The sequence below is a fragment of the Cupressus sempervirens genome, chromosome 7 (genome assembly GCF_028749045.1).
Source record: "Cupressus sempervirens isolate cs-2001-9-10 chromosome 7, ASM2874904v1, whole genome shotgun sequence".
Classification (NCBI taxonomy): Eukaryota; Viridiplantae; Streptophyta; class Pinopsida; order Cupressales; family Cupressaceae; genus Cupressus; species Cupressus sempervirens.
In genome coordinates, this window is record NC_143124.1 from 763,784,573 (window position 1) to 763,811,589 (window position 27,017).

The 27,017-nt window shown below is 33.6% G+C and overlaps 1 protein-coding gene and 1 pseudogene across 1 annotated transcript; both read right to left on the minus strand.

The window, feature by feature from the left end:
- Positions 1-577: 577 nt before the first annotated feature.
- On the minus strand, positions 578-21,011 carry LOC149549531 (uncharacterized; annotated as a pseudogene).
- LOC149549532 (uncharacterized) lies at positions 20,323-24,180 on the minus strand. Its single transcript, XM_089792890.1, has 4 exons — positions 24,139-24,180; positions 23,620-24,021; positions 23,380-23,523; positions 20,323-23,290 (listed from the first exon to the last, which is right to left on the minus strand). The coding sequence occupies exons 2-4, from the start codon at positions 23,996-23,998 to the stop codon at positions 22,281-22,283; spliced, it is 1,533 nt and encodes a 510-aa protein (XP_089649016.1). The 5' UTR covers positions 23,999-24,021; positions 24,139-24,180; the 3' UTR covers positions 20,323-22,280.
- Between the last annotated feature and the right edge of the window lie 2,837 nt (positions 24,181-27,017).

Here is a 27,017-nt window from a genome sequence, read left to right on the forward strand (position 1 = left end):
TAGACTGAGAACCTTTCTTCTTGTCAAAATAAGGAGTCAAAGCAATGGACTTATTTTTACAAAAGACCTCAATAAGAAGTATTAGGCCTTCATGTAAAATAGGTCGAGACTCCTTCTTCCTATGGGAAAATAAAATTTGAAACAACGAAAAACACTGATAGAAAGGGAAAGAAATTCTATCCTTGTATCTAAAATAGTTGAGGAAAACAAAATGAAATTTGTGAACTCTTTTGTTCCTACCATTTAGGATAAAATACTCATGAATGCAACAAAGCACATCACGCCAGATACCTTTAATTTGCTCCACATCAAAGAAGTCTCCACTCTTTTCTAGTTGCTTCTCCTCATCATCCATCTTCGAAATTTTTTTATAGGCTGCATTGGAGATACTGGTTTGTTTTAAGAACATAATGCCATGCATGGGGAGCCCCATGACCTTAGCAATGAATTCCTTAGTAAGCTTCATAGTGACTCCATGGAGAGTGACTCTATCATCAGCCCAATTTTTAAAGAAAGCAGTAGTGATATGGGGTTTGAAGCCATGCAAACACTCCAAATAACTAACCACCTTCCCTTTCTAAAGAATCTTCCAAACATCCCGATGAGCCTTCCAGTCATCACATTTTTTGGGTTCTTGTTTCTGCAGCTCACCCCCCATTCTGCCAAGCAAACATAAAACCAGAAACACCTAGATACAGAATGTAGAGAGTTTGAAAGGAAACCAGTTTTTAGTTGCCTTATTTGGAGGTCGCCTTTTATAAGATAAGTGTTGAGACCACATATCATTCACATGAATGTACCTCCTCGGGGAAGGTAATCTGATAGTTGTAAGGCCTCTCCACCAAATCATTAAATTGCTAATTCAAACAAATCTTTCCCACTTTGGAATGAATGGCTTCATAATTAATAATCATTTTAAGATCAGCATGCTTTTTTAATTCCTCATGCCACCTCACCTTATGCCTCGTTTGAACAATAGAGTTGGCTATCCCATCGAGGAACACCATTGGCCTCACGGTATGTATGGGACATGACCACCTTATCAAACTTTTGAATTAAGGTTTTAATTTCCATAACCAAAGCTTCAAAAGACCATGAGATAACATTTTTATTATTTAGGGTTTTTATAATGTTCAAAGAATCACCTTCCAACTATAATTTGGAATACCCCAACTTGATAGCTAGCCTAATAGTATAGAGGGAAATAGTGGCTTCAGCAATGTGGCTATTATATTTACCAATAGGGATAGCAATAGCATCAATAACATTACCCACCTCATCTCTCAGGACCCCTCCACATCCTGCTCTTCTCGAGTTTCCCTTTGTAGCTCCGTCAAAGTTCCCTTTAATCCATCCAAAAGGAGGCGCCTTCCATTTTATACTCAATCTAGGATTATTAGTTTTTAGATTGGACCTTTCAGATCGTAAAGGGTTCTCAAAGTGGAAACTTTGCTCAAAAATTCCCTGGGATTTAAAGTTCTCCTTGATAGCTCTAATGATATTCTGACCAACCACCCATCCTAAAAGATCTTTACTCCTAAAAATTTGATTATTTTTTTCTTTCCTGATTCCCCACCAGAGGTGAGGGAGAGTAATTTTCCAAACAAAAAGACCATCAAGACCGTTAGAGGGGAAAAGCCAACTTCTAAAAGAGAGCTCCACATTGTTTTGATGGACCCATGTTATACCCCAGAAGTTAAGAATCTCCATCCAAACTTGCTAGGTGTAGGAACAATTTTAAAACATATGGTCTCTATCTTCAAAACCATTTTTGCATAAGATACACCTGTTAACCACATTAATACCTCCTTTTTGCAAATTATCTAGGGTCATAATTTTATTTTGAAGCAGAATCCAAAAGAAGATATTAATTTTGGGAATGAGACCCTTAATCCAGGCATGAGACCAAAGAGGTTGACTTCCCTTAATATATGATATGTTATTTTGGTAATAACGTTTGATTAAATAACTTTAGAGATAACCCCATATTATTTTAGTATTAATATTTGCAAACATAATTACAACAAATAACTTCTATTAATTTTATTTTATGAGCATAACACTAATTTTATTTTATCTTGTCTTCAAGGTATGTGCAACATATGTTTTTGTTCTATTGGGATATATTTAATCCTCATTAACACACATATTCTTCAATAATTCAAAAAATTGAATTGAAATATTTAAACAATTCACTTACTGAATGTGTATTCTAAGAATAGGTCGACAATTTTATTTTACTTAAATGCAAAAAATTACTATAAAAACATATTCATGAAAACACGAAATTGAATATTTGTACCTCTATGTTGAATACAAATACCTAACATTTTAATTTAACATTTCAAACCATAAAAATTGTACTTGTATTTTATTGATGACCTACTCATAAAATTATAATAAAAGTAATGAATTAACTTAGACTTTATTTACTATTGTATAAGACATCAAATTTGTCTACTTATATTAAAATTACAAGGTAAACTCATTACAATGAGAATATTTGAAGATAATGATTTTACAATTTTTTACTATATCATACCTATTTATCAACCCACTCAATAAACTCATTGCCATCTCATCTAATGCATGAATGAATCTTCTCCTCCAATTCCTTTTTGTAGCCAAGATTCCAAAAACTCCCTAAAATCCAATAGAAACACTTGGCATCCACTCTACACACCAATGCCATAGAATTTCTCTTCCCTCATTATCATTGCTCGCAAGAAAAGGGGTTTGTATGCTATAATTTGGCATCTCTCCACATCTAAATGATTTGTTGTTAACTAGGAATCCACAGAGATCATGGTTCCTAGTGAAAAAAGTGGAATTGAATATATTAAATTGTCTTCCTTCAGGTATTCTTCCACAAAGACTATTGCTGGCTACAATGAAAAAACTTAAATAGGAAACTTGTAACATTTCATTTGGAATCCTTCCATTTAGTTTATTATTTCAAAGATCAAGTGACTCGAACTATGCAAGTAATCCAAAACTGCTTGGAATCTCTCTTGTAAGACTATTATTTGATAAGTTCAATGTGTCAAGACTTTTAAGATTCCTCATTATTGAAGGAATGTTTCCTAGTAGATTATTGAATCACTAAACTAACATACACCATTTCTAATCCTTTGTCGAACACTTGGATCTCTTCTTTGTGATAGTAGGAGCCACTATCATTATCATGTGAGTTTCCCATTGTAGAATTCCTCATACTTTTCAATGTTGCTAATTGCTATGGGATAGAACCTATCAAATAATTTTGTGAAATATCCAAAACATGGAGACTTGATAGATTTCTTAATTGATGTGGAATATTTACTTCAAACTTGTTAGAACTCAAAACAAGTATCATCAATTCAGAGAACTATATTGAGATAATGGGTGTTGCACACATTGCATAATATTGTTATTTTATTATTTTATTTTTTTATGTAATGTTGTACCTAGATGGACGTGCAACATGTAAAGATTCCAATGGAATATTCTTGATGAGTTGTGTTGTAACATTGTGAAAATATTTCATGTAATTATTTAATATTGGGGAAAAGAATTAAATGCCCAATATTAAATGTGGGGTCAGTGGGTTAGGTAGCACATGGTTTTAGCACATGGTTTATGTAATACCACTTGGTGGTTTTGTGGGACAAAAAGAGAGAGAAAATATAGAATAAAGAGTGACAAGGAGAAGGCAAAAGGCAAGAGTCGAGCGGGACAAGGCTTGACAGGTTAGCCAAGGGAGCATTTGTGAAGGTTGGAAGCATGGCATGGGATGTGTGGATTCATGCTTGTTCACATAGTTTGCTCGGTTGTGGCTATGGCCATGAAGGCTTCCATGGTTGTATGGCAATGGTATTTTTGCTGAATAATACATGATGATGGATGCTTTTGGAGGCTGGGTTTTTCCCTCAATGAGGGTTTCCCAGGGTATATCTTGTGTCACAATTTTGTGGGTATGTTGTCTATTCTCTTGCATGTGGATTTTAATTTCGTGTTTATTTCAAATTTATTATGGGTTATGTGGAAACGATTATATTCTTGATTGCCAAGTTTCCTTACAAGTGGTATCAGAGCTATGGTTTTATCATTGTAACCCTAGATTTAATCCATGGGAATGCATGAGAGGATAAAAGAAAGGGCAAGATATATGAATGACTTATTGTAGATCTGAGGGTTTTGGATTTGCTGTTATGATGGGATGTTAAAAGATTTGGGCATGGGAAATTGTTGGACAAAAAGATTTTTTCGGATGTTTCATTTAAAATGAGAGTTTTGGGGGGTAGCTTGCAGAAATGACCTCCTAGGTAAAAACATACCTCACCATTGCATCCGGGTCGACATTTCCATAAAATTTGATATATAATATGCCCTAGTTTGGCCATATTCAGAGGAAATAAAAAAGTTTTTTGGTTTCAGCCCATGATGGCCGTCAAATTTAATCCCGTCAGAATTTTCGTCACTGAAAAAATAAAAAATAAAAAATCGTACTGAAAATGGTAAAAAGATAGTTTTAGTAAAATGGTCATAACTTTCTCTCAGAATATCAGATTTTAGAGTTCTTACAGGCGTTGGAAAGCTAATTCAGAGCACTACAAGATGGTGTAGGCTTGGTTCTATGAGTTTGAAATTTTGTCAGGTTTTAAAAGCCCTAAAGTCAGATGTTGTTTATTTTGAGCACGGATTAGGGCATAACTTGGGCATACGGAGTCAGATTTTGGACTTTGAGTAGTCAACGGAAAGCTCTTGGAGAGCTCTACACAATGGTTCAGATTTGATGCAGGTTTGACATGATTTATTTGTTGATATATTGATCTGAATAGTTTATGGGATATATTTTGACTATGGTAACATTGTGAGTTTATGGCATTGGAGATTTAAGTTTTGATGTCATTGTATACTCAGTTCATATTCAGATTGGTCTCATGATGATATGATTATCAGTGTTTGGTTTGGATATGCATGACGACTTGTTGGATCTACAAGTTGTGCAGTGTTGTAAGCGGTCTATACTTACAGGTTGCATTTATAGCGTGGTTATGGGTTGTCTTTGCCCATTGATCTTTCATTATTGATGCATATTCAGATTGGTGGCTTGGATTTGGGTTGTCTAAGCCCTAAGTCACATGATTTTATCTTCATGTAGAAGGGATGAGATGTTGTTACCAGGTACAGTCATGGTGGAGGATTGTGGTTGACTATGCTGACAGGTTGGACATATTGAGAGCCAGATGCTTAGTTCATGGATGTGATCATGGTGTCATGGATTTTGGCATGACATGATTGGTTATACAGGTACATCCTTGATGTTCATTAGCTTGGATTTTCTGATTTGGTTATGGTGGTATATCTTCTTGGTTGAGGATCATGGTTATTTGGTTTCTTTTAACGAGCTCATGATGTGCACTTTGAGTTATTTGATAGTTTGATGCCTTGGTTGATTCTCATGGTTAGAAGATGGTTTTTCATCATTATGTCATGGATAGCTTGGATACACGATTTAGTGGGAGCTTGTGACAGTGATGGGGTGACAGTGCAGGATTAGTTCCTGGTTTGGTTTATATCTTCTTGGTTTGGAGAGGATGGATTTTATGATGCCATAGGTGACTTGGTACCACGGTTGAGTGGGAGTTGTTGGCATTGATATATTTATTGAGTGTTTGCAGATGTTGGAGGTTTGTCTTAGATCCTGTTGCTGCAGAAGCATCTTTGACATTTGCATGGTGCACTTGTTATCTTCATGGTGTTTGAAGATGGTTAGATCTTGAGGACTCATGGAGTTCTTGGTTTTCTTCATGGTGTGTGGAGATGGTTGCATCTTGAGGACTCACAGGGTTCTTGGTAAAGGTGTGGTTTATGCTTTTATTTGGCATGTTATCCTTGGTATGAGGATGGTTTTTTTATTATGTCATGGTATACTCTTGATACGCGTTTAGAGTTGTGACATGTTATGGTGTGTTCATATGGAGCATGTTATCTCTTTAGTTGAGATGGTAAGATCATGTTGTCATGTTTATGTTCTTGAGGCCATGGTTGGAACTTTGACATTGATCTTGGTTTAGTTTCTTGGTATTGAGTACACTGATTATAAGTTGGATACTTCATGATATTGCTATGTTGCATTTGGAGTTGGCATGGATTGATTGGTTACAGGTGCTCATGGATACTTAGAGATGGTGGTGATGCTGATTTTCTCTTGGATTAGAGAAGTATTTGTTGGGATGGTTGATGGTTTCAACAGGAAGTCTGAGGGGTAGTCACCTAATATGGACTTGAGAGGAGATTGTTCTTAGATGAGTCTTGGTTGGAGACTTGGGTATCTTGATGAGCATTCTCATTCCCCACTCTTAGTCTACTCGGCGGTTTGCTACTTGAGAGGTATAGCCCATTGTTTTCTCTCAGTTGCATTACATTTATGCTTGTCTTTCATGGATATGGATCTTGAGCTACGGTACATGAGTTAGTTCTGGAGGGTTCATTTTAGAGATGGTTTAGCATTGGTTATCTCCATGTGCATATGTTGTTATGCTGGTTGAGTTTGGGAGATGGTTTTATATTGGGCATTTTCCTTGGATTAGGAATGGTTATTCTTTGGTTTAGGAATGGTTTTATTGAGTTTGATCTTCTTGTGAGAGGCTTACATCCATGATGAGTTATATGGTATGGTTTGGGTGTTGTTGAGGCTTCTTGTTGGGGTTTTATGGAGGAGATCATACTTGCACAGTTTACATCTAGAGGTGTGTGTAGAAGGACATGATACAGGTTATGATTTGCATGGTTTCTCTGGTCTTGGTTATCTTCTTGGATGTTCAATTTTTGCTTACATTGGATTTGAGATTGGTTAGAGATTGTGATCACTGGTTTGTGCTCATGTATGTCATGTGAGAGATGACATGGTTATTCCTTTATCTCTTTCCTCTGTTGGTTGTGGTAAACTTGGGAGATCATTGGAGACTTGTTATGAGAGTTATTCTTACAGGATATTAGTTTATGTATTGTGGATGTCCTTGATACTACATGGATTTACTTCTTTGAGATGTGTTGAGTGGATTGGTTATAGACATGACATTATCCTTTGCAGTGGGAGCTTCTTGGTATATATGTGGTAGGTATTGCTCTTGAGGCTTGTGATTGCAGGTTATAGATTGGATATGTCAGTGATATAAGGTTCAGTTGCTATACCTTTGAGGTATGGATAGTTGGATGGGTTTGGCACTTTTCTGTGGGTGCTATTTCAGCTATGGATATTTTGACAACTACAGATACATGTGATTACCTTTGGATCAGGTTATTTGTGCTTGGAATTTCAGTTGGTACAGGATTTTATGATCTTCTAATGCAATAGGTTGGGTGGTTTTTTCTCTTTGGATGGCTTCTATGTATGTCCAGTGGGAGTGGCATAATAGGAGGTGAGATCATTCATGTTTGAGATGCTGGATACTTTGATTTTGTTGTGGGTACCAGGATGGATCACTTGGTGTATTTTGATCCATGATGGTGGATGTGCTGGGAGGGATTGTTCCCTTGTTCATTTTGTGTGGCTACGGATTGACCCCATGCAATGTATACAACAAGTAGGAGATTATTGAGATAATGGGTGTTGCACACATTGCATAATATTGTTATTTTATTATTTTATTTTTTTATGTAATGTTGTACCTAGATGGACGTGCAACATGTAAAGATTCCAATGGAATATTCTTGATGAGTTGTGTTGTAACATTGTGAAAATATTTCATGTAATTATTTAATATTGGGGAAAAGAATTAAATGCCCAATATTAAATGTGGGGTCAGTGGGTTAGGTAGCACATGGTTTTAGCACATGGTTTATGTAATACCACTTGGTGGTTTTGTGGGACAAAAAGAGAGAGAAAATATAGAATAAAGAGTGACAAGGAGAAGGCAAAAGGCAAGAGTCGAGCGGGACAAGGCTTGACAGGTTAGCCAAGGGAGCATTTGTGAAGGTTGGAAGCATAGCATGGGATGTGTGGATTCATGCTTGTTCACATAGTTTGCTCGGTTGTGGCTATGGCCATGAAGGGTTCCATGGTTGTATGGAAATGGTATTTTTGCTGAATAATACATGATGATGGATGCTTTTGGAGGCTGGGTTTTTCCCTCAATGAGGGTTTCCCAGGGTATATCTTGTGTCACAATTTTGTGGGTATGTTGTCTATTCTCTTGCATGTGGATTTTAATTCCGTGTTTATTTCAAATTTATTATGGGTTATGTGGAAACAGTTATATTCTTTATTTCCAAGTTTCCTTACAAACTAAGCCAACCAAGATGGTATGTTCCCAAAAAAATGATTATTGGCTAAATCTAAAATTTGTAAGCTAGAATAGTTCTTAAGGCTTGATGTCAAGTTTCCCATTAAGTTATTTTCCTTGATGTGAACTAAACTAAGATCACTTTGCGTTCCCATATGATATGGTATATGTCTCATTAATCCTATATTTGCTAAGTTTAATCTTGTTGAACTAGAACAATTAATTATACGTGATGGTATTTTACCAAATAATTTATTGCTCGAGAGATCTAAAACCTCCTCATAATGTAGATGGCCAATTGAAGAAGGTATATCACCACTTAGATCATTTTTTAAAATTGACAAAAATAGAATTGATGTTAGAAGATTACCAATATCTACTAGAATAGATCCTATGAATCTATTCTAAGACAAGTCCAACAAATCCATGATTGATGGTGGCACTAAAGAAAAGGGGAGAGGACCTTGGAGCATAATACTGTGCAAATCGACATTCTGAAAGCCTTTTGCAATCAAGCTTGAGGGAATGTGTCCTTGAAAGTTATTGTATGACAAGTTAAGATATTCCAATTCAGAAAACACCCCTAACCAATCTAGAATATTTCCATATAAACTATTAATGAATAGATCCAAATTAGACAATCTATATTGCGTGGAAATGAATGGTGGAATTATGCCCCTGATACTACATGAGGCTTAGTGTAAGGAACCCTAGTAAATTGTGGGTATCCAATTTGGTTCAATCATGATAGCCAATTCATTGTAGGATAGATTAAGTTAAAAAAGACTAGTCATTTTATTAAAAATACTAAGAGAAAGGTTTCCTTGAAGATTGTTTGAAGATAGGGAAATTGACATGAGACTATGAAGACTTGCAATTGAAATGGGAATGCTACCATTTAGTCAATTAGAGGAAAGATATAGATACACCAACAAGTAAAGACTTCCCAACTTATAAGGTATATTATTTCCACTTCGAACATTGGAGAATAGATCTAATTCTACCAAAGAAGAAAGATTACCTAACTCAAAGGTATATTTCCACTCAAAGAATTCCAAGAAAGATATAAGCTCACCAAAGAGGGAGGGCTACCCAACATAGAAGGTATATTTCCACCCAACATATTTCCAATGAGGTATAAAGTAGTCAAAGATGGAATTTGACCAGGTGATGGTGGAATCTCTCCATTTAATGGGTTTTCATGAAAAAAAAAAATTTGTAAGGTAGAGAGATTTCCAATGGAATGAGGAATAGGACCTTCCATATTTTCCATATATGTCAATTTAAGATAGATGAGAGAGGTGGTATTTTTAATACAAGGTGGCATACTTTGTTTTATATTAGACCTTGAAAGAAAAAGGATATTGAGCCGAGACCATTCGCCACATAATATTTGACTTAGATTTCCACTAATTAAGTTTTCTCCCCCTAATATAAGATCTTTTAGAGAAGGTAGGTGAGAGAGACTCAAGGGAAATGAACCACTTAATTTCCAAAAAACCAAAGAGAAACCAAAGTAGTCATATTTCCTAACCATAATGGTACTAATCCTTCAAAGTTTTTGTAACCCAAGATGAGGTGGGTAAGGAGTGATAGGTTTTGGATAGCATTAGGAATGTGCCCCGAAAGTAAGCATTCTAAATGGTGGAGTTGTTAGAGATTAGGAAAATGAGAAAGGGGTGCTTCCAATTGCTTTACTATCATATTCAACACTACTCCACTAAGGGACAAGTATTTCAATTTTTGCAATCTTTTTTTCCATGCTAAACTAGGACTGTACAGTAGTTCCCCATTACCACCATAAGAAACTAGACCAACATCATCCACCTCTACCACTGACAGGTCCAAAACTTCCAACTGAGAGAGATTCCCCAATTGGTCGGGAATTGTACTATTGAACCCAACAAAGGACAAGTTGACATACTTTAAGTTGTACAAGGAGGCAAAGTGCTTTGATATTTGACCTTCAAACTCATTGAACCTCAAATCTAGATGTCTAAATTCTTGAAGGGAAAATAAAGTTACATGTAAACAATAGTGATAACCACTCAAAGTCCTATAAGAGGAAGCTTAAATCATGAAATATGAGAGGTTTCTTTTTTAAAAATACCTTTTGAAACTATACCATTGAACTTGTTCTCGCACAAGTTAAGATAAGATAACTTGTGCAACAAGGAAAACTGATTTGGTAATTCACCTTCAAAATAATTGAAGCTCAAATCTAGATTTCTCAATTCTATTAGGGAAAATAGACCTACATGTGAATGTTCTGATTTTAGAGGTGGTTGTTCAACTTGGATATATCTGCCTACTAGTTGAGGCTCAGTGCATATCATGAGTATTCATAGATTTATTACATATTTTTGGCAAACAATTTTGGTATAATATATTCAAGCTCACCATTGAAGGCATAAATGTGTCTGAAAGAGGCCTAAAAACCTGATGGGTGGGTGCTTTTCTCAAATCTAAGCCTATAGATCAAATGCTAAGGATTCTAAAATGTTGTTATAATAGCCAATCAAAGAAATGGTTAAAAATTTATGGCCTTTTGAAGTTGGGCTAACCAAAACTTCTAAAATAAATGTCAAAGGTATATTTGGTCGATTCTATATGTATTGTTAGACTCTATTAGCCCTAGGTATTCAGTTTGAGTATCTAGAACTTTCCCAAGCGGCACAATTAAAATTGTCTATTTAAGAAAGTCTCGTACATTATCTAGGACAACTCTTGGTGATAGTTTGTAGCTTCATCTTGAAAATTACTATAATCAAGGTGCCCATGTGGGTTAGCATATTATAATTCTGAATTCTATAATTCTACATTTGTGTTGATAATAATAAATGCATATTTTGTTCTCATGAATAATTATTATTTCTTTGTTTTTGTATGTGCTTAATGTATTAAGGGAAGCACCCTTCATCAAGTCATATCAGAGAAGGAGTTCCTAATTGTGTAAACAAATTTCCAACTATGAGGCAATTGTAGTAAGACTATGGTTTGAGCTGGGTGTGTAGACAGATCACTAATTGTGAAGCTTTTTGCACTAGGGTTTTAGCAAAAGTGCAAAAATGTCTCCATGAAGAGAGTGAGGTGGAAGAGCTATAGGTGTTACACTTGAGGGTTTTAGAGCCCTTTAGAGGAAGATGAAAGCATTGGAAGAACAAATTTGTACAGGGAAAAATCTTGTCATAAGAGATGAAAGTGAGGATGAGGATAAAGAAGAAGTAAATGTTGAAGTAGAGGTAGTTATGAACCTAGAGGAAAAGATTCTTTTTAAGGCCATCTCCAAGATTGGGAAAAGACCTAAGTTTGAGGTTCTCACATTTTCAAGAAATCTTAACCTAGAGGAGCTAATAAATTGGAGGAATGTTTTGAGTATGAAGATATTGAGGATCCTGATAGGGTCAAGTTTGTGAAGGAAAAACTCAAGGGACATGCGAAGATCTGGTGGAAGGAGATTCAGTTGAAGAAAAATAGAAGAAGAAAGGATAAAATCACCAGATGGGATAAGATGATTACTAAATTGAAGAGACAATTTATTCCCATGGATTATAAGCTAGATCTACTAATGAAAATGGAAGGGTTGAAGCAAGCAGGAAGATCTATTCAAGAGTATATTGAAGAGTTCTACACAATTCTCATTAGAACCAATCATGCGGAAGCTTATAAGGAGAAAGTTTCCTTTTATCTTAATTGGTTAAGGCCAAGCATTTAGGAGGAGTTGAGCCTAATTGGGATGAATAGTATTGAGGAGGCATGCTAATTTCCTATAATAGTTGAGAAGAAGTTGAACAAAAAAATTGATAAGAATAGTGGAAGAGGTTGTGGTGGAAGAACAGGTGAACAATCTTATGCAGACCAAAATGATGATCAAAAGAAGAAGGATGAGGAAAGAAATAGCAGTTAGAACCAAAGGGGAAAAAATTTCAATTGTTTCAATGATCAACATAATAGAGATCAGAGAGAAAGAGGTAGAGGACAAGGATCTCGAAGAGGAGACTTTCAAGGAAAATATTTTCACTATGGAGAAGAAGCATATAGAGCATTTGAGTGTTTCTAGCACCAAGAAAGGATATATTAGAGAACTAAAGGCAAAACTAGAGTTGTGCATGTTGATGAAGATGCCAAATCATCCCATTATGAAGAAGCTTAAAGAGGAGAAGTCCTAGTTAATAGGAGAGTCTTGTTGAGTGGTGAGAATGAACTTGATCAAAGGAATTTGTTTGCACCAGGTGAAAATGTGAAGATAAGTGTTGTTATGTGATCATTTATGGTGGAAACACTGAAAATCTAGTGTTAGAAAAGATGGTCACAAATTTCAAGTTGAAGAGGTAGAAACACCTGTGTCCATACTAGACTACCTAGGTGCAAGATGACCACAAGGTCATGGTCAGTGTGCAATGCTTAATGAATTTCAATATTGGAAGCTAGCAAGATGAGGTGTTGTGTGATATCATACCTATGGAAATATGCCATATGTTGTTGGATAGGTCATGGTAGTTTGACATGCACATTGTACACGATGGGAAAGCAAATACCTACACTCTTACAAAGGATGGAGTTAAACACAAGTTGCAGTCATTGAAGGAGAAAGAAGAAAAAAGTTATGTAGTGCTTCCAGATTATGTTTTAATAATGGAAAGGAGTTTCTCCAAGGTATGAAGGATGGGCATATGTGTTTTCTTGTAATCCAAAAAGATGGCAAAGAAGAAGTAGAGGAGGTACCTGCAAAAGTTGCAAATTTGTTTGGAGAGTTTCTTGATATTGTGTCAAATAATGCACCTGATGAATTACTCCAAATGATAAAGATTAGTAACCAAATGCATTTGATTCCAAGAGTTAGTTTGTCAAATAAAGTAGGGCACAAAATGACACCAGCAGAAAGTGAGGAGTTGAACAAACAAGTACATGAGTTGTTGTACAAGGGGTTGATTCAAGAGAGTCTAAGTCCATGTTCTATACCAGTAGTATAAGCACCTAAGAAGAATGGATAATGGAGGATGTGCATAGATTCTCGTGCTATCAATAAGATCACAATAAACTATAGATTTTCATTTCCAAGGATGGATTATATGAGTGGAGTTTTGTATTTCATAGAGATAGATCTAAAGAATGGATACCATCAAATTCACATCAAAGAAAGTGATGATTGGAAGACTACTTTCAATAAAATGGAAGGACTATATGAGTGGTTAGTCATGCCTTTTTAGCTAACCAATACACTGAACACTTTCATGCAACTCATGAATGAGGTACTCAAGGAATTTCTAGCTAAGTTTTTAATTGTTTACCTAGATGATATTTTGATCTTTAGTAAGATGTTGGAGGAGCATTTGATGCATATTCAAAAGGTGTTTGATAAGTTGAGGGAAGAAAATTTGTTGATAAACCTTAAGAAGTGTAAGTTTGTGAAGGAGTTGGTGTACCTGGGATTTGTACTTTCAAAAAAAGATCTAGAAATAGACCTAGAGAAAGTGAAGGCTATCCTTGAATGGCTTACTCCAAAGAGTGTTGTAGAGCTAGGATCTTTTCATGGAATGGCTAGTTTTTATAGAAAGTTCATAAGAGGTTTTAGCAGTATTTGTGGACCCTTGACTAAATTAATGAGAGGGGATAAGAAAGAATTTAAGTGGACTATAGGAGAAGATAAGAGTTTTAATTTGTTGAAATAGAAAGTTATAGAGTAGCTTGTTTTAGCAATTCCATATTTTAGCAAGGTATTTCAAGTAGATTGGGATGTGAGTGGTACTACAATAGGAGTTGTTTTGAGCCAATAAGGTTCATGGATTGAAGAAGTGGAGACACTATCTTCTTTCTAAGGAGCTTTTTTTGTATACTAGTTATCAAGCTTTGTAATATTTGAATATTCAAGGAAAATTAAATCAAAGGCATTTGTAAGTGGGTTGATTTTTTGCAGAGTTATACATTTGTTTTGAAATACATGAGTGGAAAGTCTAACAAACTTGTAGATTCTCTCAGTAGAAGAAAACTTTTGTTTATAGAGATGTAGATTAAGGTGGTTGGGTTCAATGAACTCAAGAATTTGTTTCTAGAGGATGCTGATTTTGGTGAAGCTTGGAAGGCTTGTACAAACCCTATTACACTTGATAGGAAAAAGTGCTTGGATTTTATAATCCAACTTGGTATGATGCTCAAAGGAAGTCAGTTGTGCATTCTAAGAAGTTCTATGAGAGAGAATCTCATCAAGGAGAAGAAAAGTGGAGGATTTGATGGACATTTTGGGAGAAATAAGACAATTTCTTTGGTTGCTAAGAATTATTATTGGCCATAGTTGTAGCAAGATGTGAAGAAGTTTGTGTAGAGTTATAGAGTATGTTAGATGACAAAAGGAGTAAAGCAGAATACGAGGTTCTATCAACCAATACCTATACTACAGAAGTCGTGGGAGGATGTCAACATGGACATTGTTCTTGGATTACCAAGGACTCTATGAGGGCATAATTTTATTTTTGTAGTGGTTGATATATTTTCAAAGATGGCACATTTCATTCTCTAGAGGAAGACTAGTGATAGTGTTCATACATGGTAGAGTTATTTTTCAAAGAAGTGGTGAGACTACATGGTCTACCAAAGAGTATAGTTTCATATCAAGATACCAAATTTTATAGGTGTTTCTAGCATACATTGTGGAAGAAATTGAAGATAGAATTGAATTTTAGTTCATCCAAAGACTAATGAATAGATAGAAGTTGTGAATCACAGTTTGGGAAACCTGTTGAGATGTTTGGGTGGAGATAAACCAAAAGGAGTACTAGTAAATCTTACCACGGGTAAAAATTACTTATAATAATTATGTTAATAGGATTATTGGTAAATCACCATTCCAGATTTTGTATGGCAACAGTCTCAGAAATGCTTCTAAATTGAGGTAATTAGATAAAGGAGAAATAAGTAGTGTTGAAGTAGAAGAACTTGCTGAACATTTGAAGAATATCCATTCAGAGTTGAGGAAGTGCATTATTAAGATGAATACATAGTATAAAGCTAAAGAAGATGTGATAAGTCAGTATAAGGAATCGCAAGTTTGAGATGAACTCATGGTTCATTTGAGAAAGGAGCATTTTCTAGTGGGTATATATAATAAGTTGAAAATGAAGAAGTTTGGACCATGCAAGACAGTAAAAAGGCATGATTCTGGAAATGCCTATGAAATGGAGTTGCCTACTAAATTGAATACTTGACTAGTATTTAACATTTCAAATTTGACAAAGTATTATGAAGGAGGTGATGGAGATGAAGTTGTAGAAGCACAGTGGAGTATTCAAGCAAATAGTTCAGCTACAAAGGAGATTGAGGAGATACTGGATAGTCATGTTGGAAAAAGTACAAGGAGAAAAACTTATGTAGAATGCCTAGTCAAATGAAAAGGGAGGCTAGTATAAGATTCATCATGGCTAGAAAGGGAGGAGGTTAACTATCTTGGTTTTCCTCTAAATACCTGAGACATAACAGGGTCACTTCTCAAATTACTCTAGGCATTTGATGCAGGAGCATCCTAGGTGTAAGAGAAATCTTGCATCACCCAAAAATATTTCCTTTTATTTTCTTGAATAAGGGTTGTTTTAGTGTAGAGTTATTGTTACTAGAGGCTTTCTACTTAGTAAGTCAATCATACGAGCTTGGAATATCTTGACTTTACCAGTGGATGTTCATCTTGGATATATCAACCTACCAGTTGAGGCTAAGTGTCATATCATGAGTATTCATGGATTTATTGCATATATTTTGTGTAAAATTTTTGTATAAAAACTCTAGGGTCACTATTGAAGGCCTAAACATGCCTGAATGAGGCCTGAAAACTCAACAAATGGTCACTTGTACAAATCCAAGCCTATAGATCAAAAGTTGAGGATTCTTATAATAGCCAATTAGAGCAACAATTGAAAATTTATGGCCTTCTAAAGTTGGGCCAACCAAAACTTCCAAAATAAATTTCAATGGTGTATTTGGCCAACTCTATATGTATTGTTGGGGTCTGTTGGCCTAGGGTATTAAGTTTGAGTTTCTAGAAACTTCTTGGGCAGCATAAAATTGCATGTTTAAGAAATGTATGTAGATTGTCTAGGACAACTATGGGTGATAGTTTGCAACTTAGTCTTGTAGATTACTATAATGAAGACACCCATGTGGGTTAGCATATTGTAACTGCACATTTGTGGCAATAATAAGAAGCCCATATTTTATTCTCATGAATTGTTGTTATTTCTTTGTTTCTGTTATGTGCTTAAGGTATTAAGGGGGACACACTTCATTAGCTATCTTAAAAAATTTAATATACATTAAGGAAATATGAGTAAATATAAGAAAATATTTTTAAGAAAATAATTATTTATGTACATTTTATTGCATTTCAAATTGAAGGAATGTTGAGTGATTTCATAATTGAATATGTTTTTATTAATAATTTACATTTTATGCATATAGAAAATAATAATAATAACCCAATAAATTTTAATAAATAATATATTATATTGTGAAAATCTTAAGAGTGTCCTTAGCAAACCATTTTCATTAATCAAAATTATCAACAAAAAAAATTGTCATCACAAAAGAATGAGGTAACAAAAATACGCAAAGATTCCTATTAATGATTTAATTAGAAAAAGTTTGTTAAATATCTTTGAATTGAATCTTAGTTTAATCTAACATAAATCTTAGAAGTATTTAGAAAATGGAAATAAATATTTATTACTTAAATTGACCTTTTTTTATTTGAAGTATATATTTAACTATTTTATTGTATGTTTACATATATCAAAAATATATTAGTGATAGGATTATAATATTACTATTTTTTAAATATGGGATGTGTTATTTCAATGATAATGTTTGATTATATAACTTTGGGGATGCAGCTATGCTTTTTTAGTATTAATATTTTCAAATATAATTACACCAATTAACTTCTACTAATCTTATTTTAAAAGCACAACGCTAACATTATTTATGTTGTCTTTAAGGCATGCATAACATATGGTTTTATTCTATTAGGATATAATTGGTCCTCAACAACACACATATTCTTGACTAATACAAAAAATTGAACTGAGATATTTAAACAATTTACTTATTGAAAGAATATGTTCTAAGTATTAGTCAACAATTGTATTTTAGTTAAATAAAAAATATTAATGTCAAAATATAGTCATGAAAATACTAAGTTGAATGTTTGTACTTCTATGTTGAATACAAATATCTAAAATTTTAAACCATAAAAATTGTACTAATAATTTATTGAATTAACTTAGGATTTATTAATTGTTGTATAAAACATCATATACTTTCAATATTTTTCTTCATAAATGTGAGAAGTAAGACATCAAATTTTTGTAGTTACAATAAAACTACATCGTAATCTCATTGCAATCAAAATATTTAAGGATAATGATTATACAAATTTTTACTAGATTGTTATTTATTTATCAATCCACTCAATAAACTTATTTCCATCTCATCTAATGCATGAATTAATCTTCTCCTCCAATGTCTTTTTGCAGCCAAGATTCCAAATACTCCCCAAAATCCAATAGAAGCACTTGCCATCCACTCTACATACCAGTGCCATGGAATTTCTCCTCCCTCATCATCCTCTTTCCCAAGAATAGGGGTTTGTATGTTATAATTTGACATCTCTCCAGATCCACAAGATTTTTTGTTAACTGGGAATCCACAAAGATCGGGATTTCTAGAGAAATAAGTGGAACTAAATGTACTAAATTGTCTCCCTTCTGGTATTCTTCCACAAAGATTATTGTTGGATATAATAAAAAAACTTAGAGAGGAAACTTGTAGCATTTCATTTGGGATCTCTCCTTTTAGTTTATTGTATGAAAGATCAAGTGACTCTAACTCTGCATTTAATCCAAAACTACGTGGAATCTCTCCTATGAGACTATTATCTAATAAGTTCAATGTGTGAAGACTTTTAAGGTTCCCCATTGCTGATGAAATGTTACTTGATAGATTATTTATAGATAGATCAATGCAAGTTATAAGTAACATCACTGAACTAACATACCCCATTTCTAATTCTTTGTTGAACACTTGGATCTCTTCTTTGTAATAGTAAAAGTGACCATCATTGTCATGTGAGTTTCCCATTGTAGAATTCCTCATACTTTTCAATGTTGCTAATTGTTGTGGGATAGAACCAATCAATTTTTTTTTGAAATATCCAAAACATGGAGACTTGATAGATTGCTTAATTGATGTGGAATGTTTCCTTCAAACTTGTTAGACCTCAAAACAAGTATCATCAATTTAGAGAACTAACCCAACCAAGATGGTATGTTCCCAAAAAAATGATTGTTGGCCAAATCTAGAATTTGCAAGCTAGAAGAGTTCTTAAGGCTTGATGGCAAGTTTCCCTTTAACATATTGTCCTTGAGGTGAAGTAAACTAAGTCCACTTAGCATTCCCATATGACATGGTATCTCTCGCATTAATCTAGTACTTGCTAAGTTTAATCTTGTTAAACTAGAACAATTAATTATGCTTGATGGTATTTTACCAAATAATTTATATTTTGAGAGATCTAAAACCTGCACATATTGTAGAAGGCCAATTGAAGAAGGTATATCACCATGTAGATCATTTGTGGAAAGTGACAAAAACTGAATGGATGGTATAACATTGCCAATATCCATTGGAATAGATCCTATGAATCTATTATGAGACAAATCCAATAGCTCCATGATTGATGTTGGAACTAAAGAAAAAAGAAGAGGACCTTGTAACATATTACTGTACAAATCAAAACATTGAAAACCTTTTGCAATCAAGCTTGAGAGAACATTTCCTTGCAAGTTATTGTACAACAAGTTGAGATATTCGAAAGGAAGCACCCCTAACCAATCTGGAATATTTCCATACATACTATTATTTTAGAGATCCAAACTATACAATCTATATTGTGTGGAAATGAATGGTGGAATTGTGCCCTCGATACTACATGAAGCTAAACTCAAGATATCAAAATAAATTGTGGGTATCCAATCTGGTTCAATTGTGATAGACAACTCATTGTATGATAAATCAAGTTGAGAAAGTTTGGTCAATTTTTTAAAAAAGCTAAGAGAAATATTTCCTTGGAGATTGTTTGAAGACATGAAAATATACTTTAGACTAGGAAGACTTGCGATTGAAATGGGAATGCTACCATTTACTTGATTAGAGTTAAGATCTAGATACACCAAGGAGGAAAGACTATCCAACTTATAAGGTATATTTCCACTTAGAACATTAGAGGATAGGTCTAATCCTATCAAAGAGGAAAGATTACCTAACTCAGAAGGTATATTTCCACTTAAAGAATTTCAAGAAAGATCTAAATTCACCAAAGATTCCTATTAATGACTTAATTAGAAAAAGTTGGTTAAATATCTTTGAATTGAATTTTAGTTTAATCTAACATAAATCTTAGAAATATTTAGAAAATGGAAATAAATATTTATTACTCAAATTGACTTGTTTTCTATTTGAAGTATATATTTAATTGTTTTATTGTATGTTTAGATATATCAAAAATATATTAGTGATAGGATTATAATATTAATATTTTTAAAATATGGGATGTGTTATTTCAATGATAATGTTTGATTATATAACTTTGGGAATGCATCTATTTTTTTTTAGTATTAACATTTGCGAATATAATTACACCAATTAACTTCTACTAATCTTATTTTAAAAGCATAGCACTAACATTATTTATCTTGTCTTTAAGGCATGTATAACATATGGTTTAAATATTCTATTAGGATATAATTGGCCCTCAACAACATGCATATTCTTGAATAATACGAAAAAATGAATTGAAATATTTATACAAATTACTTATTGAATGAATATGTTCTAAGTATCAGTCAACAATTGTATTTTAGTTAAATAAAAAATATTAATATCAAAACATAATCATGAAAATACTAAGTTGAATGTTTGTACCTCTATTTTGAATACAAATATCTAAACTTTAAATATAAAATATTAAATCATAAAAATTGTACTAATAATTTATTGAATTAACTCAAGATTTATTAATTGTTGTATAAAACATCATATACTTTTATTATTTTTCTTCATAAATGTGAGAAGTAAGACATCAAATTTTTGTAGTTAGAATAAAACTACATCATAATCTCATTGGAATCACAATATTTGAGGATAATGATTATACAATTTTTTTCCAGATTGTTATTTATTTATCAATCCACTCAATAAAGTTATTGCCATATCATCTAATGCATGAATGAATCTTCTCCTCCAATGTCTTTTTGTAGCCAAGATTCCAAATACTCCCCAAAATCCAATAGAAGCACTTGCCATCCACTCTACATACCACTGCCATGGAATTTCTCCTCCCTCATCATCCTCTTTCCCAAGAATAGGGATTTGTATGTTATAATTTGACATCTCTCCACCTCTACAAGATTTGTTGTTAACTGGGAATCCACAAAGACTAGGGTTTCCAGAGAAATAAGTGGAACTGAATGTATTAAATTGTCTCCCTTCTGGTATTCTTCCACAAAGATTATTGTTGGATACAATAAAAAAACTTAGATAGGAAACTTGTAGCATTTCATTTGGAATCTTTCCTTTCAGTTTATTATATGAAAGATCAAGTGACTCTAACTCTGCAATTAATCCAAAACTGCTTGGAATCTCTCCTGTGAGGCTATTATCTGATAAGTTCAATGTGTGAAGGCTTTTAAGGTTCCCCATTGCTAACGGAATGGTACCTGATAGATTATTTACAGATAGATCAATGCAAGTTATAAGTAACATCACTGAACTAACATACACCATTTCTATTCCTTTGTTGAAAACTTGGATCTCTTCTTTGTAATAGTAAGAGCCACCATCATTGTCATGTGAGTTTCCCATTGAAGAATTCATCATACTTTTCAATGTTGCTAATTGTTGTGGGATAGAACCTATCAAAAAATTTTGTGAAATATCCAAAACATGGAGTCTTGATAGATTGCTTAATTGATGTGGAATGTTTCCTTCAAACTTGTTAGACCTCAAAACAAGTATCATCAATTCAGAGAACTGACCCAACCAAGATGGTATGTTCCCAGAAAAATGATTATTGGCCAAATCTAGAATTTGCAAGCTAGAACAGTTCTTAAGGCTTGATGGCAAGTTTCCTTTTAACATATTGTGCTTCAGGTGAAGTGAACTGAGTCCACTTAGCATTCCCATATGATATGGTATCTCTCCCATTAATCTAGTACTTGCTAAGTTTAATCTTGTTAAACTAGAACAATTAATTATGCTTGATGGTATTTTACCAAATAATTTATTATTTGAGAGATCTAAAACCTCCACATATTGTAGAAGACCAATTGAAGAAGGTATATCACCATGTAGATCATTTGTGGAAAGTGACAAAAATTGAATGGATGGTAGAAGATTTCCAATATCCATTGGAATAAATCCTATGAATCTATTTTGAGACAAATCCAATAGCTCCACATTTGATGTTGACACTAAAGAAAAAGGAAGATGACCTTGTAACATATTACTGTGCAAATCAACACTTTGAAAGCCTTCTCCAATCAAGCTTGAGGGAACATTTCCTTGCAAGTTATTGTATGACAAGTTGAGAAATTCCAAAGGAAGCACCTCTAACCAATCTGGAATATTTCCATATAGACTATTATTGGAGAGATCCAAATTAAACAGTCTATATTGTGTGGAAATGAATGGTGGAATTATGCCCTCGATACTACATGAAGCTAAGCTCAAGCTCTGAAAATAAATTGTGGGTATCCAATCCGGTTCAATTGTGATAGACAACTCGTTGTAGGATAAATCAAGTTGGGAAAGTTTGGTCAGTTTTTAAAAAAAACTAAGAGAAATATTTCCCTGGAGATTGTTTGAAGACATGTAAATAGAATTTAGACTAGGAAGACTTGCAATTGAAATGGGAATGCTACCATTTACTTGATTAGAGGAAAGATCTAGATACACCAAGGAGGAAAGACTTTATAACTTATAAGGTATATTTCCACTTAGAACATTGGAGGATAGGTCTAATTCTATCAAAGAGGAAAGATTACCTAACTCAAAAGGTATATTTCCACTCAAAGAATTCCAAGAAAGATCTAAAGTAGTCAAAGATGGAATTTGACCAAGTGATGGTGGAATCTCTCCATTCAATGAGTTGCCATATAAACCCAAATTTTGTAGGGTGGAAAGATTTCCAATGGAAGGAGGAATAGCACCTTCCATATTTTCCATATATATCAATTTAAGATAGACGAGAGAGGTGATATTCCCAATACAAGGTGGCATACTTCCTTTTATATTAGACCCTAAAAGAACAAGGACATTGAGCTGAGACCATTCCCCGCATAATATTTGACTTAGATTTCCATTAATTAAGTTTTCTCCCCCTAATGTAAGCTCTTTTAAAGAAGGCAGGCGAGAGATACTCAAGGGAAATGAACCACTTAATAATGGACTGTAATGTAACCAAAGAGAAACCAAAGTAGTCATATTTCCTAACCACAACGGTACTGGTCCTTCAAAGTTGTTGTAACCCAAGCTGAGGTGGGTAAGGAATGATAGGTTTTGGATAGCATTGGGGATGTGCCCTGAAAGCATGCAATCTGAAAGGTGGAGTTGTTGGAGATTAGGAAGATGAGAAAGGGGTGCTTCCAATTGCTTTCCTGTCATATTCAACACTACTCCTTTAAGGGACAAATATTTCAATTTCTGCAATTTTTCTGTCAATGCTAAACTAGGACTGTACACTAGTTCCCCATAACCACCATAAGAAGTTAGTCCATCACCATCTTCTTTTACCACGGACAGGTCCAAAACTTCCAGCTGAGAGAGATTCCCCAATTGGTAGGGAATTGTACCATTGAACCCAATGAAGGACAAGTTGAGATACTTTAAGTTGTACAAGGAGGCAAAATGCTTTGATATTTGACCTTCAAACTTATTGAAGCTGAAATCTAGATGTCTCAATTCTTGAAGGGAAAACAAAGCTGCATGTAAACAACAGTGATAACCACTCAAATTTCTATAAGAGGAAGCTTAAATCATGAAACATGAGATGTTACTTCGTTAAAAATACCTGTTGGAACTGTACCATTGAACCTATTCTCACACAAGTCGAGATAAGATAAGTTGTGCAAGGAGGCGAACTGATTTGGTAATTCACCTTCAAAATAATTGAAGCTCAAATCCAGATGTCTCAATTCTTTCAGGGCAAATAGACCTACAAGTTAAACATCAACGAAATCTAGTAAAAGAAAGCTTAAAGTAAGAGAAAGCATAAAACAGAAAATATAAAAGATTGTTTCGTTAAACATACCTTTAGGTAGAACACCACTCAAATAATTGAAGCTTAGATCTAGATGCTCCAACTGCTTTAAATGGAACAAATCTCTAGCAAGTCTTCCATTAAATGGCCTACCCCAATAATCATACACATAACTATCCACATTCTCCACATGATTGGCAAGACGGAGTTTGAGAACATTTGAGTTGATGGAGCTGCATTCCACTCCCCTCCATTCACAGCAGTTAAAGCCTTGCCAGGAATTCAATAGATGTGAAGGATGTAAGTTGTTCTTGAAAGCAAGAAGAGCATCTCTTTCGTGTGGCAGGCACATGGTATTGCCATTTATCATCTGTGAATACCATGACAGTGCGATTAAACATGAGCATATGACAACGGAGGAACGATCCATCGCAAGAATTCAGATTATTTTATCTGCAACAACAATAATTTTGATAAGAGATCACAACCATCAAAATTGAATCAAATTAAAAAAAATCTACTACTGGAAATAAAAATAGAAAAACAGCAAAGAGAAATGCAGGTAGCTACCAAAGGTTTGATGCATATAGCTTGAACAATGGTGAGAAGAGTGAGTAATGAGGAAGGGAAACTGAGATTAAATAAGCAGGAGAAGGCATGAAATGAGTGAAGGAGAACAAGTCAACGTGACGGTGGACACGGGAATGTGAACTTAACACGGCAATCGTGACATGGATACGAAAATGAATGGAGCAATCAAATCAAAGCTTGTTGAAGACGGGAATGCCTAAACTAATAATCAGAGGCAAGTTTTATCTTGATGTACGAATCGTAGTTTAGAGGGCATCTTATCTATGATAAAATGTACATATTAATGTTTTCTAATTTATTTTTATTTTTTTGAAATATGCTTTAAATTAATTTTAAAAGATTAATAAATTATTTCAAAACATTTATTTTGGAATATTAGTATTATTTTATTCTATTTGTATCTTGTTGTTCATTAGTCTTCTTTAAGTTTTATGTTTTATACTGATTGTATGAAGTGTCTAAGTATTTTACTCCTAGCTAGTGTCGTGTGTGGATGTCATTCAACAAACTCTTACCCTTCGATAATTTAGTTGTACAACATCTAGTTTATATCTATTTGTGTTTTCTTAAACTTCGAAATTTCTTATGTAGCTATCGTTTTCCAAACTTTCGGAAGTCCTATCATCACCTTTGCATTTTGATTATCGGTATTCATCATATTCTTCAAATATCTAGAATCATCACTTACTAACATAAATTATTTAGCTATCCAAGGGAGAAAAAAATAGCATTTGGTAACCTTCTATGGTATATTATGACATCCTACCATTCCTCTACACCTTAAGCCTAAGCATCATCCTTGTTTCTTATATTAAAGATCAGTATATGTTTTTTTTCATCTGTTCCTTTGTTGTTTTGTATTCTTGTTAACTTAGTATCCTTTGGAATTGTGGAGCTAAACAACTTTCTCTTACCATTCACACTAGCTTACTTCTCTTTTGCACTAGGAATTAATTCCTTACAAATTTATTTATTCTCTTTTTATTTTTTTAGTCTTAGAAAAATGAAGATTAAGTGTACACACTCTTTTTTCCCCCATTTTGAAATGACTACTAATGGAGATCAAAAGGGCAAAAAAGGTTTCAATTGATTTGTCATCACAAAGGGTCACACTCCCTTTCTCCTCTCCTCAAATTGTAGGTTTTCTTTCCTCCTAATTACATGAAGGATTGACTTTCTTCCCTTCTCGCTATTTTTGATCTAACTGTTTTAAAATTAAAACAATGTATTTTTTTGTTTAATTTTGGTGTATCTTGTATGTTGACTTAGCATATTGTACTAGATTCTTAACCTATGATCTTTTCACTTCATTTTTCAATACACAACCAAATTCCTTCGTGCCATTAGTATGATACCAAATGATAGATCTACATATATTAATTCATTTCTAATATTAACTTGTCTATCTACTTGAAAGGCCACTTATGATTAAGCTTTATTTTGATACAATTATAAAAGACTTTTTTACCTAGAAACCACTATTCATCAAAAATATACCAAGTTGGATGTAAATTATATCAATTTAAAGATCAAAACAATTCATAGTGATATTTATAATTTTATTGAGATCAAAAGCACCCAAATTTGGATGTAAATTATATCAATAACAACAAAATTTACTCATAATAGTATTTATGATTTTATAGAGATTTAACTAATAGATCAAACAGAATATCCCTCCAAAAAAAATTTATTTAACTGCAGAGACGCAGGATTTAAAGAGAATAACAAATAAGGTTGATCTATATTATATTTAGTATCATGGCTACATATTGCATTGCCTGGTATCTTCACACCACCTCTTGATAGTATTTGAAACTTATTTCGTGTAGGTGAAGATAGGATTATATGTAGTTTTTCCCTCCTCTCGTTTGATTATTTTAGGTTGTTTTGAAACAGTACGGCAATAATGAGAGATGACAAGAAAATGAATGATTAGAAACGACAAGCTGTATTATCTTTTCAATAGGGAGTGGAGGTCATGTATTTCCGTAGAATAGACAGAGATGATAATTGTCAAACTGTCGTGCAGAGGAAGGTGGAAACATGTGAATCTATCGTTTCCAACACGCAAATAGTGATAGATATAATTGTTAGCTGACTAGGAGGGAGTAAAACACACGACGTCAAACTGCGTGTGGAAATTTAGAATTAGAAATAATTGTGACCAGACAACTCCAAAATCTTTCCTCGTGAAAAGTCTTCCAATATTATATTCATTGCAACTACACCTTTCAACTAGCCTATATGTACCTATATATATATTACGTCGAGAGTAATCGTTCTCGAGGCGCCTATTTTCATTTAATCCCAAAGTTATTTTAATCACAGTTGGAATTTATGAAAATGAAAATAGGCACCTCAAGAACGATTACTCTCGGCGTAATATATATAGGTATATATAAGCTAGTGGCAATCGCGGCGCAACACAGAAAGTATTTTTAAATTTTTTTCTATTTTTTTAAGGTTAGTGCTGAATTATTTATTTCTTTTAAATACAGTTGTATAAACTTGCTATAAAATTGTAATAGTGTAAACTTACTATAAAATTATTCTTGAACATTTTATTTTTTAATTCTATATATGGTGATTATTTTCATCACTTTAGTTCAATTTTATTTTAAGCATATTGTTACGTAAAATGTTATATTGAAGAGTAGAGTTATAGTTAGGATTAGGATTAGAATTAGAGTTAGGGTTGGCATTAAGGTTTAAATTAGGGTTAGTGTTAGGGTTAGGGCTATTGTTAGGGTTTCAATTATGGATAAGGTTAGAGTTACGATCAAGAATAGAGTTACACTTAGAGACAGGGTTAGCATTAGGGTTAGGGCTAGGGTTATTTTTAGGATTACAGATCT